We start from the raw sequence: 13,605 nt of genomic DNA on the forward strand, positions 1-13,605 counted from the left end.
CTTTTGTTCTGTAAATCAAGTCACTTAACACTTCCCTTCTGCTATCATCTGAATACTATAAATGGCAATAATTAACATATCATATTTCAAACTCAATAATGTGGAAACTTATGATCTTTGACCAATTGGTCAGGAATTTTTCACCCAATTCTTTCTACACTCACAGGGGATTACATTATTCCATGCCTGAAATGAAATACATTTCTTTATGTTAGACACCATTTTTATTCATGTCTGCATTCATAAACCCATGCTGGACATTGTATATATTTTAGATATGTGCATTTCTTCAAATCTATCCATTGAAAAGGATTCTTTGGCAGATGTATAATGAATATCATTTTTATCTGTGTAGTAAATTAGCACAGAGGGTGCTTTTCTTTATCTTAGCTAGTTCCCCAACAATGACACAGATAGGTCAAGACAGTTTCCAAGTTAAAACATAATATCTAGCATTAAAATTATATTCTAATTCTCTAATCAAATCTGTCTGTCTACCAGCAAAATCCCAAACCATTTGAATTTTTGGATTGGTCTATCTGGAATTCAAATGTATATTGCTTTTTATGTCTGTCTAGATCCCTTCCTCATGCTGAATCCTCTCTTCCTTTCTCTTCCTTATCCCCTGGCTGGTAAAAGTCCTGCCCTATACTTTCTATTGCCTAGTTATTTCCAGCTTTTATGGACAAGTCAGAGAATAAATGGTGAACCTTGTTTACACAAACCTCATACAAGAGTTTCTTAACATAAGCAGTATAATGCTGTCTCAGATTGAAACAAGAGAGTAGGATAGGGAAATCACCATTTGAGTGATAGAAGGATACATTTTACACAGTACACAATATATTATGCCTATAGTCAGGGACTGAATAGATGCATCAGTGCTTAAGGTTGTGTGTTACCTTCCAGAGGATCTGAGTCCAATCTTTAGTACCCATGCCAGGTGGTTCAAAACCACTAGTTTCAGAGTCTCTAATACATCTGGCCTTCAAAGGCACCCATCCACATATCATACACTTGCATGTGTATGTATAGACACACACAGATACACAAGCACAAACAATGACATACAGGCACACAAATACATACACATATTCACACACATACACGCACACATAAATAAAATTAAAGCAACCCATATTAACAAAATAAATTATTGGTCTGATTTTATAGATCTGCAATTGTTTTCCTTCACTCGTTGACTATGTTCCTGGAACTCATCACAAAATAGCAAAAAATATGAATTATATGAAAAGCTATTTGTTGAAGAAAATAGAAGAACACCAGGAATCATTGGATGTTACAAACCCTCGTGATTTTGTTGATTATTATCTGATTAAACAAAAACAGGTAAAATGTTAATGTAAGATTATTTTATTGTTCAAACATTTTCTGGTTTGTTGAACATTGAAACTTTTGTCAGAGATGTTTGACGTCAGTATACTTTGCAAAAGATTTCTGTATGTGTTATATGTTAGAATGTAGCATACAGATACTTGTGACATTAAGGGAATTTGTTAAGCAGAGCACATTAACTCCACTGTAGTTGAGGAGAAAACAAGCCAAAGGGCAGATAAGATTGGAAAAATGTAAAAAAAAGTGTGGATGCTGCAGTCCTACTCAGTAGGGGAAGAGAATAATCTCTGGGAAGTAGAGGGAGACAGGTATCTGGGAGGGAGAGAGGAGGGTGAGGGGAAAGTGAGGGCAGTTCAGGTATGGGAGGAGATTGGGAAGAAGTACAAAGAATCAAAATTTGAAGGTAAATGTGTAGAAATGGGGGAGGGGGAACTGGGGAGTAGCCACTTGAAAGTCCCACATGCCAGGGACACAAGAGGTTTCCAGGACCCTACAGGTAGGACATTAGCCAAAATACCCAACAAAGGGGAGATAGAACCTATAGAGACCATATCCAGTGGATAAGTATGGCCCCAGGTTGAGGGATGGGACCACCCACCCACCTCAAAAATATTAATCCAGAATTCCTCCTGTCAAAATGAATTGAAGGGACAAAGGGTGGAGCAGAAACTGAAGGGAAGGCCATCCAGAGACTGCCCTACCTTGGGATCCATCCCATTTGCTGACACCAAACCCAGACACTATTGCTGATGCCAAGAAATGCTTCCTGAGAGAAGCCTGTTTTAGCTGTCCCCTGAGAGGCTCTACAAGAACCAGACAAATACAGATGCAGATGTATACAGCCAAATATTAGACTACACATAGGGACCCAAATGGAGAAGTTAGGGCAAGGACTATAGGAGCTGAAGGGGTTTGTAACCTTATAAGAACAACAAGAATATCAACCAAACAACCCCACTAAGAGTTCCCAAGGACTAAAACACCAACCAAAGAGTATACAGGGGGTACCTATGACTCCAGATATGTAGCAGAGGATTGATTGATTTATCTGGCATCACTGGGAGGGTAACCTCTTGGCCCTCTAGAGGCCTGATGACTCATGGTGATGGAATGCTAGGGTGCTGAGGCAGGAGTAGGTGGGCAGGTGGGGGAGCACCCTTATGGAAGAAGGGAGGTGGGAGGACGTGATATGGGGCTTATGGAGGGGAAACAGAGAAGGGGGATAACATTTGCAATGTAGATAGGTAGAATAACAATAAAAATGAAAAAATTCTAATCAAGTAAAAAGCAACCAACTATCATGGAAGTATGCATATTGGCACCATAAATGCACATATTGTGTGGCTAGATTTCCTGCATGTCTAGCAGATTAAACTTTATCTAGCTATATTGTTTATTTTATAATGATAGGTATAGAAGCCAATTTCTGAACGACTGAATGGTATATGAAAAGGCATGTTGTGGGAAAAGAGTTAGTGTATCAAAGAGCAAGACTTTGAGTATAACCTCAAGTTAATATTCACCAGAAGTGATTGAAGAGTGGTATCTGTTGCTTATCCTGGCAGCATGGACTGTGTTCGCACCATACAGTTTGCGCAAAAGACGTTTCTCAACTGAATTTTCTTCAGACTCTGTAAAAATGTGTTGACAATAGATTTTTGGGGTTGTTTGTGCAACACTGCAAGTGCCAGTTTCTGCTGTTTGGAGAGCATCTTATCACTATGTAACCACTTATGAAAACCTCTGATGTCCTGTGATGTCTTGTAGATTTTATTTTATTTTTTATTTTGTTATTTTGCGTTTAGGTTCTTCTAAGTGTCTCTTGGCAGTAACTTCTGTGGCACAGTTCAGATTCCCCTGGGACAACTCTCAGCAACAGTCTTCTCTTCTACTCTCTGATCCTACTCTTTTGTCTCTTGGACTACTCTCCTGTTTAGTCCGCAATCTTCTATTTTTTATTTTTATTTTACTGGGTTTTTAATTTACATTTCAAATGTTATTCCTTTTCCTGGTTTCAGAGATATAAGCCCCCAATAGTATTCCCCTGCCCTTCTATGAGGGTGTTCCCGTCCCCATCCACTCCCTCCCTTCATGCAAGCCCCCACCACCCCATGATATTTCCCTACACCGGGGGTCAAGGGCTTGGCAGGATCAAGGGCTTCTCCTTCCACTGGTGCCCAACAAGGACATTCTCTGCTAAATATGCAGCTGGAGCCATGGGTCAATCCGGGTATGTTCTTTGGGTAGTGGTTTAGTCCCTGGAAATTCTAGTTGGTTAGCAGTGTTGTTCTTCTGGGGTTGCAAGTCCCTTCACCTCTTTCAATCCTTTCTCTAATTCCTCCAACGGGGGACCGATTCTCAGTTCAAAGGTTTACTGCTAGAATTTGCCTCTGTATTTGCCATGCACTTACTGTATCTCTCTGGAGACATCTATATCCAGTTCCTGTCAGCATGCACTTCTTAGCTTCATCAATCTTTTCTAGATTTGGTGGCTGTATATATATGGGCCACCAAACTTTGATTCCATATCCTCTCCTATGAATACTTTTGTTCCTCCTTTTAAGAAGGAGTGAAATATCCCTACTTTGGTAACCGTTCTTCTTGAGCTTCATATGGCCTGTGGATTGTATCTTGGATAATTTGAGCTTTTGGGCTAATATCCACTTACATAATGTGTATTTTTTTGGTTGGGTTACCTCACTCAGGATGATATTTTCAAGTTTAATCCATTTGCCTGTGAATTACTTGAAGCCATTGTTTTTGATAGCTGAATAGTACTCCATTGTGTAGATGTACCACGTTTTCTGTATCTATTCTTCTGTTTAATGGCATGTGGGTTCTTTCCAGCTTCTGGCTATTATAAATAAGGCTGCTATGAACATAATGGAACATGTGTTTGTTGTATAGTAGAGCATCTTTTGGGTATATTCTCAAGAGAGGTATAGCTGGCTCCTCAGGTAGTGCAATGTTCAATTTTCTGAGGAACTTCCAGACTGATTTCCCGAGTGGTTGTACCAGTTTGCAATACCACCAGTAGTGGAGGAGTGTTCCTCTTTCTCCACATCCTTCTCAGTGTCTGTTGTTGCTTGAGATTTTTATGTTAGCCATTCTGACTGGTGTGAGGTGGAATCTTAGGGTTGTTTTTTCTGCATTTCCTTGATGACAAAGGATGTTGAGTATTGCTTTAGGTACTTCTCAGCCATTAGATATTCCTCATCTGAGAATTCTTTGTTGAGCTATGTACCCCTTTTTTAAAATAGGGTGATTAGGCTCTCTGGAGTCTAATTTTTTGTGTTCTTTGTAGACTTTGGATATTTGCCCTATATAAAATGTAGGACTGGGAAAGATCTTTTTCCAATCTATTGGTTGCTGTTTTGTCATAACAGTATCCTTTGCCTTACAGAAGCATTGCAGTTTTATGAGGTTACATTTGTCAATTCTTGATTGACAATAAGAATTAGAGAATAAGCCATTGGTGTTTTGTTCAGGAAAATTTCCTCAGTGCCCATGTGATTGAGACTCTTCCCCTTTTTTCTTCTATTAGTTTGAATGTATCTGGTTTGATGTGGAGGTCCTTGATCCACGTGTACGTAACCTTTGTACAGAGCAATAAGAATGGATTGATTTGCATTCTTCTACATGCTGACTGTCAGTTGAACCAGCAACACTTGCTGAAAATGCTATCCCTTTTCCACTAGATAGTTTTAGCGCCTTTGTCAAAGATCAGGTGGCCATTGGTGTGTGAGGTCATTTCTGGGTCTTCAATTCTACTCCATTAATTTACCTGTCTCTCTCTGTAACAACATCATACATTTTTTAAAATCACTATTGCTTTGTAATAAAATTTGAAGTCAGGGATGTAGAATTCCCCCAGGAATTCTTTAATTGTTGAGTATAGTTTTCACTCTCCTGTTTTTTTGTTATTCCAAATGAATTTGCAATTTGTTCTTTCTAATTATATGAAGAATTGGTTTGGAATTTTGATGAGAATTGCATTGAATCTGTAGATTGCTTTTGTCAAAAGGGCCATTTTTACTATATTAATTCTGCAAATCCATGAGCATGGTAGGTCCTTCCATCTTCTGAGATCTTCTTCTATTTCTTTCTTCAGAGACTTGAAGGTCTTCTCATACAGTTCTTTCATTTCCTCGGTTGGAGTTCCTCTGAGGTATTATGTTATTTGGGACTATTGTGAAGGGTGTCAGTTCCCTAATTTCTTTCTCAGCCTGTTTATTCTTTGAGTAGAAGAAGGGTCCTGATTTGTTTGATTTAATGTTATACCTACCCACTTTTTTTTTCAGGATTAGTAGTTCTCTGGTGGAACTTTTGAGGTAGCTTAAGTATACTACCATATCATCTGCAAATAGTGATATTTTGACTTCTTTCTTTCCTATTTTTTATCCCTTTGACCTCATTTCGTTGATGTGCCTTGAATTCCTGAACTTCCCAGGTCTTTTATCATGAAGGGGTGTTGAATTTTGTCAAATGCTTTCTCAGCATCTAATGAAATGATCATGTGTTTTTTATCTTTGAGTTTGTTTATGTGGTGGATTACGTTGATGCATTTCCATATATTGAACTATCCCTGCATACCTTAGACGAAGCCTACTAGATTGTGATGAATGATAGTTTTGATGTTTTCTTGGATTTGGTTTGCAAGAATTTTATTGAGTATTTTTGTGTCAATATTCATAAGGAAAATTGGTCTGAAGTTCTCTTTCTTTGTTGGGTCTTCGTGTGATTTAGGCATAAATATAACTGTGCCTTCATAGAAAGAATTTGATAGTGTTCCGTCTGTTTCTATTTTCTGTAATAGTTTTGACAGTATTGGTATTAGGTCTTCTATGAGGTCTAATAGAAGTGTGCACTGAACCCATCTGGTCCTGGTCTCTTTTTGGTTGGGAGACTTTTGATAATTGCTTTTATTTCTTTAGGAGTTATGGGGGGTTTATCTGTTCCTAATTTAACTTTGGTCCCTGGTATCTGTCTAGAAAATTGTCCATTTCAGTCAAATTTTCCAGTTTTGTTGAATATAAGCTTTTGTAGTAGGATCTGATGGTTTTTTGGATTTCCTCCAATTCTGTTGTTTTTGTCTCCCTTTACATTTCTGATTTTGTTAATTTGGATATGCTATCTTTGCCTTCTGGTTAGTCTGGCTAAGGGTTTATCTATCTTGTTGATTTTCTCAAAGAATCAGCTCCTGGTTTTCTTGATTCTTTGTATAGTCCTTGTTTTCTGTTTGTTTGATTGCAGCCCTGAGTTTAAGTATTTCCTGTCTTCCTGGGTGTATTTGCTTCTTTTTGTTGTAGAGTTTTTGGTGTGCTTTCATTGTGTCTCAAAAGTTTGGGTATGTTGTGCCTTCATTTTTATTAAATTCTAAGAAGTCTTTAATTTCTTTCTTTATCTCTTCCTTGACCATGTTATCATTGAGTAGAGAGTTGTTCAACTGCCATGTACATGTGGGCTTTCTCTTGTTTTGTTGTTATTGAAGACCAGCCTTAGTCCATGGTGATCTCATAGGATGCATGGGATTATTTCTACCTTCTTGTATTTGTTAAAGACTGTTTTGTGGCCAATTATATGGTCAGTTTTGGAGAAGGTACCATGATATGCTGAGAAAATGGTATATCCATTTTTTTTAGGATGAAATGTTCTGTAAATATCTGTTAATTCCATTTGGTTAATAACTTCTGTTAGTTTCTCTATGTCACTGTTTAATTTTGTTTCCATGATTCCTCCATTGATGAGAGTGGTATGTTGAAATCTTCTAGTATTATTGTGTGAAGCATGATGTGTGATTTGAGAGTAAGCTTTCTTTTATGGATGTAGGTAATCTTGAATTTGGAGCATAAATATATAGGATTGAGAGTTTATCTTGGTGGATTTTTCCATTGAGGAATCTGAAGTGTCCTTCCTTAATTTTTTTGATATCTCTATTTCTTCATACAATTTTTATTGGAATTTTACCTCTTACTCTGAGGTACTGTCTGTCTTTGACTCTGAGATGTATTTCTTTTATGTAGCAAAATGCTGTGTCTTGTCTGTTAGTCTATATCTTTTTGTTGGGGAATTGAGTCCACTGATGTTACAAGATATTAAGGAATAGTGGTTGTTGCTTCCTGTTATTTTGTTGTTAGGGGAAAAATTATGTTTGTGTGTCTCTCTTATTTCAGTTTCATTGCAAGATTAATTTCTTATTTTTTCTAGGGTGTAGTTTTCCTCCTTGTATTGGGGTTTTGTGTCTATTATCTTTTGTAGGGCTGGATTTATAGAAAGATATTGTGTAAATCTATTTTTGTCATGTAATACTTTGTTTTTCCACCTACATTAATTGAGAGTATTGCTGGATATATTAGCCTAGCCTGGCATCTGTGTTTTCTTATGGTCTGTATGACTTCTGCCTAGGATTTTCTTGCTTTCATAGCCTCTGGCGAGAAGTCTGGTGTAATTCTTATAGGTTTGCCTCTATATGTTACTTGACCTTTTTCCCCTACTCCTTTTAATATTATTTCTTTGCTTTGTGCATTTTGTGTTTTAACTATTATGTGATGGGAGAAATTTCTCTTTTGTTTCAATCTATTTGGAGTTCTGTAGGCTTCTGGTATGTTTATTGGCATCTCATTCTTTAGGTTAGGGATGTTTTCTTCTATAATTTTGATGAAGATATTTACTGTCCCTTTAATTTGGGAGTCTTCACTCTCTTCTATACCTATTATTCTTAGGTTTGATGCTTTCATTGTGTCCTGGATTTCCTGGATGTTTTGGGATAGGAGCATTTTGCATTTTACATTATCTTTGATTTTCTTGCCAATGTTTTCTATAGTATTTTCTGCCCCTGAGATTCTCTCCTTTCTCTCTTGTATTCTATTGGTGATGCTTGCATCTATGACTCCTGATCTCTTCCCTAGGTTTTCTATCTCCAGTGATGTCTCCCTTTGTGCTTTTTTATTGTTCCTATTTCCATTTTTTAATCCTGGATGGTTTTGTTCAATTCCTTCACCCTTTTGGTTGTGCTTTCCTGTAATTCTTTAAGGTATTTTTGTGTTTCCTCTTTAATTCCTTCTACTTATTATTCGTCTTGCCCTGCATTTCTTTAGGGAGTTCTTTATGTCCTTCTTAAAGTCCTTTATTATCATCATAAAATTTAGTTTTAAATCTAAGTCTTGCTTTTCTGGTATGGTTGTATATCTACAATTAGCTTTGTTTGGAGTACTGTGCTCTGAAGATGCCTGGTAGTCTTAGATTCTGTTGCTTAAGTTCCTTTGCTTGCCTCTCGCCATCATTTTGTCCCTGGTGTTAGCTTGACTTGCTGTCTCTGACAGTGGCTTGACCTCCCTGTTGGCCTGTGTGTCAGCACTCCTGTAGACCTGTTTTCTTTCATCCTGATCTGGGAACATAGAGCTCTGCTCTCCATTGTATAAGTGCTCCTCATGACTGGCTTTCTACTCTCCATGCAGGCAGAATCCAAAAAGGTCCTGCCTCTGACTGCTCCCAGGTTCCTGTGCCCAGTGGGCACAGATGGCACTAGGCAATTTCCTCTTGGGTCAGAAATGTGGGCAGAAAGTACTTGTTTCCTCTGATTTCTCAGGAGTGTCCACACTTCTGAGGACCCTGCTCTCTCACCTAGGGAATTTGGGTGCAGTGAACTGTTAAGTTCAGTTCCTGGCACAGGCAGAAACCTCCATTCCTGCTGCTGACTGCACCTATATTCTTGTATCTAGAAGTACCATGCAGTTTCCTCTGGGTCCAGGTATGTGAACAGAAGTGTGCAGAAGTGGAGATCTGTTCTGAGGTCTCAGGATTATCTGTGCTTCTGGGGGTTCAGCTGTGGCATCTGTTCAGTTCAGTTCTGGAAACAGTCAGGAACTAGAAGTGCACTGTCCCAGAGTACCTCTGTCTTTGTGTGTCCTGAGTTTACCAGGCAGGTTGCTTGGACCAAAAAGTTGGTCTTACCTCTACTGTTGGGTGTTTAGGCGATCTTGGGAACAGGCAGAAACCTGAAGGGTCCTGCCCCGACTGCATCTAGGTCCCTTTGCCCGGAGGTCACTGATGGCACTAGGTGATTTCCTCTTGGGTAAGGAATGTGGGCAGAAAGTGGTTGTCTCCTCTGAGTTCTCAGGAGTGTCTACACTCTGAGGGCCCACTTTCTCCCCCACAGGATTTGGGTTCAGGGATCTGTGGGACCTGTTCAGTTTTCTAGTGTCCAATATTAGTAGTCAACTTTCAGACTCTGTTATGTTTTTATAACCTCTCCCATTCCCAGAATTCCAAGAGGCAACTGACACTAAAGGTCATAGTATGAAGCAGTTCTAGAGAATAATAATTCGAAAAAAGTTAGTTGACTAGCCATCTGTCATCCATTAAAGGGATAACTTTGCAAAATAAAGCACCTTCTATTTCCTGTCATTTGTTTTAGCTACTGATTATGCAGTTTTGAAGCTGCTTTTCCATTTTTCCCAATGTCCTTTCCAGGGTTCTTAGGTGTTTGATGTGATCTTTCTGTTGACCTTTCAGTATCCTATCCACAACTGAGATAAAAACCTAGCAGTGATGCTTTTCTTTTCTGTAACATGGATTCTGCTTCGTGAACCTTTTATATGTAGAGACTGTCTGATATTCTAGAATCTTCTATTCTGGAGTTCCTTGCTGCAGTGTTTTAGTCTGTGCCCACAGCTTTGTGAACCTTTGGGTTGTCTCAACTTGGTCATGCAAGATGTAGTATTCAGAAGAGTCTGTTTTAAAGTCCAACTCATAGTCCTATTGTTGCTCAGCATTGTGGATGGCTCTGTATTGCAGGAGATCAAAACCCTGCTCATAGGTCTGTCAGAAATACGTCGTAAATGTTTCTCATTCAGGCTTTTCCTACTTGCAGAAGAAGGCAGTGACTTGTTAGGCTCTGTTCTTTCCTCTTTTGGGATCAGTGGTCAAGGTTTCCAGAATATCTCCCATGCTTAACTCTGAGCTTTATTAGTCTTTTAGTATTCATAGTTTCTTTTTGGAAAAATATAAACAAGTCCACGTCCTTAACACAAAACATTCTCTGATGTTAACACATTCTTATAGTCCACAGGATGATTGAATTCCAGTTTTTTCTATAACCCCATGTATTTCAGCTGCTGTTCTTTTTTGTATGGTGTATAAACTTTAATTTTCTAGTTCTGCGAGATGAAACATGTCCATCTGCCAGTTTTCATTTGTTTTGGTACTCTTAAAGTTGATTCCAGCAGGTAGTGGAGTTGGGTTATACAAAGGACCAGTAGAACATTTTATTGTAATTACCTCAGTTTGTTTCCAGGTGATAGAAAAGTTTTTCTTTAAACATTTACTGTTAACCTGACATTAAATGTGATATTTTGGGGCTACCAATATATTTCCTACTAACAATTGATCAGCGTTTTCATTTCTTTTGTCAAAGTATTTTGCAAGCTTGTATATATGAGATAGAAGATGGTTAATACATGATGTATAGTTTCCATTTATGATTGCTTATTGTATTTGCTTAAATAACAAGGATAATTCTGAATTATCTATTAAAATTCATCTGTTCTATATTTAAAATAACTCTACATATTTAGAATCAGTAATTATATTCAGAGTTTCAGGAAAATCTAATAATTCAATGATAATTACATAACACTCTGATTTTTGAAGTGAATTATATGGGCCTTCTATCAGTTTCTGACTTATAACTAGGCATTCCCAAATTTTTACATCAGAATAGATTATAGGTGTTTAAAGAATTGATGTTCCTTTTCCAAAACACAGAATTCAATTAGTGCTTTTTATAAGCTAAAGATGCTTGCTTTTAAGATATTGTTGTTAATTTCTCCCAAATAGTTTCTATAAGCTCTTTGACAATTTTTAGTGATTACCCAAAACGTAGAATATTTTTACTTTGTGTACCAAGAAAATCTTTTCTAAAATACTTTCTTATATAATTGAAAACTCAGTCCCTGTTGTGTTCTGTTTGGATAAACTGCAAAGTATATGGTTGTTTTGGATGTTATTTTTCTGTAATTTCCCAAGGAGTATGTTCCATTTCACCCTTAATTTTAGGGACTGTATTTGGTATTGAGAGAATATTAATATGAGTTCCCCAGTGCTGTACTGAAAGTCATCGCTATAAGTCCAGGGCTTTGTCAGTCATATAAGGTTTTAACTTTCCTATTTAACCTTCTAGTCCCACACGTGTAAGGTATCACAAGTTTGTTTTATGTGAGATGACTTTCCAATACCTAGATATTTTTTTGAAGTGGCCATTATGAAACCAAAGGTTTGTGTGAAATAATAGTTACATTGGCTTCTGTATGCAATACATCTTCTATTTCAATATCATTCACTTGTGACTTTATTATTGGACTCTGGTGATTAATAACTGTTTGCAAGAATTCATGTTTTCCTGTAATTCCAAACTCTTCTGATCTTTCAACTGGAACAGCTTTATCCTTAACATAGAAAAATAATAACAGCTGAGCAATGTCATCATCTATGTTAATTGCATATTTTCTTTATTTTTTTTAAACTCCAGAATTTATCCCCCTCCCAGTCCATCCTCAGATTGTTTCACATACCAAATGTCCTCCCCTCCACTCCACAAGGATGTCTTCATTCCCCCACCCCAACATCCTGCTCCTCCCTGGGGCCTCCAATCCTTGAGCGTTAGGTGCATCTTTCCTGACTGAATATGGTCCTGGCAGTCCTCCACTTTACATGTGTTGGGGGCCTCATATCAACTGGTGTATGCTGCCTGGTTGGTGGGCTAGTGTCTGAGAGATCTTAGGGTGTCTAGGATAGTACACTTTCGAACCAATATCATTTGTATTCTTTTTTTTTTTTCTGTTCATCCTTGGGCACTTTCTATGATTTTAGTGGTGTAATAACTTTTCCACATTCTGAATTCCAATTATTGAATTTTAGGTTCTCTACCAACACCTTGATTCTGATTAGATATGTTTATGTTTACCACTGGGATCAATCTTTGTAAAAAGAAAAAAAAAACAGTGAATTTTTATCCTAAGCCTTATATAATTTTTGTAAACAAGTTAGAAATGTTTTTTATCTGGATTCTCAAATTTGTTCCAAGTTCTTAAAACTGCTAAATAACATAGTTCTGTGATTGCATCTTCAAATTATACCTGTTCTTGTATATTAGCATAATAACCTTCAGTTATATACTGATCCCTCACTACATTATTAATTTCCTTAGTCCTATTGAGTTGCGCCACATTTTTGGCTTCTTCTCTTAACCATGACAACCACTGCAATTCAGGGCCAGCATCTGGTACAGCTGTTACCAATCCCATCAGTCTTGGGGTATAATTCTATTTTGAGTAGCCCAATTATTTAGAGTTTGTTTCACATGGGATGAGTGCACATCATAAGAAATCATTGCCTCTTTTGATCTATCTATCTATCTATCTATCTATCTATCTATCTATCTATCTATCAATCTATCTCTATCTATTTATTTTAATAATCCATATTTTATTCCTCACCCAGTCTACCCCATAGAATTCCACATCCCATATCTCCTATCCACCCACCCTACACTCCCCCTTGCTATGTTTCCACAAGGATGTCCCTACTTCACCCACCCCACCAGACCTTTAAACATCCTGGGGCCTCCAGTCTCTTGAGGGTTTGCTGCAAAAACTCAGGATTTCCTCATTCTTTTATTTTCTTCTTCTTTTTTTCGGAGCTGGGGACTGAACCCAGGGCCTTGCATTTGCTAAGGATTTCCTCATTCTTAATAGTTGAGTAGTACTTCATTGTGTAAATGAACCACATTTTCTGTATTCATTGTTCTGTCGTGAGACATCTGGATTGTTGCCAGTTTCTGGCTATCACAAATAAGGCCACTAAAACAGAGTGGAACATGTGTCCCTATGTCATAGTGGTGCATATTTGGGGTATATTCCAAAGTGGGGTATTTCTGAGTCTTTAGGTCTATTTCCAATTTTTTGAGGAAACACTAAATTGATTTCCAGAGTTGTACCAGTTTGCAATTCCACTAGCAATTCCACATCCTTGCCAACATGTGTTGTCACCTGAGGTTTTGATCTTAGCCATTCTGACTGGTGTGAGGTGGAATCTCAGGGTTGTTTTGATTTGCATTTCTCTGACCATTAAGGACTTTGAACATTTCTTTAGGTGCTTCTCAGTCATTCGAGATTCCTCTATTGTATATTATCCATTGATGACAGTTGGGTGTTGAAATCACTTACTATTATCATGTGAGGTGCTATGTGT

The 13,605-nt window shown here is 37.7% G+C and overlaps 1 protein-coding gene across 2 annotated transcripts in view; it reads left to right on the forward strand.

Moving 5' to 3' along the window:
* Nucleotides 1–13,605, forward strand: part of LOC116891144 (cytochrome P450 2C7) — a 53,125-nt gene that overhangs the window by 16,848 nt on the left and 22,672 nt on the right. For both annotated transcript variants that reach the window (XM_032891893.1, XM_032891892.1), the window contains exon 5: nt 1,174–1,350. In XM_032891893.1, coding sequence (XP_032747784.1) covers nt 1,174–1,350 — 177 coding nt within the window. The remainder of the gene's footprint in view (nt 1–1,173; nt 1,351–13,605) is intronic.

The sequence above is a fragment of the Rattus rattus genome, chromosome 2 (genome assembly GCF_011064425.1).
Source record: "Rattus rattus isolate New Zealand chromosome 2, Rrattus_CSIRO_v1, whole genome shotgun sequence".
Taxonomy (NCBI): domain Eukaryota; kingdom Metazoa; phylum Chordata; class Mammalia; order Rodentia; family Muridae; genus Rattus; species Rattus rattus.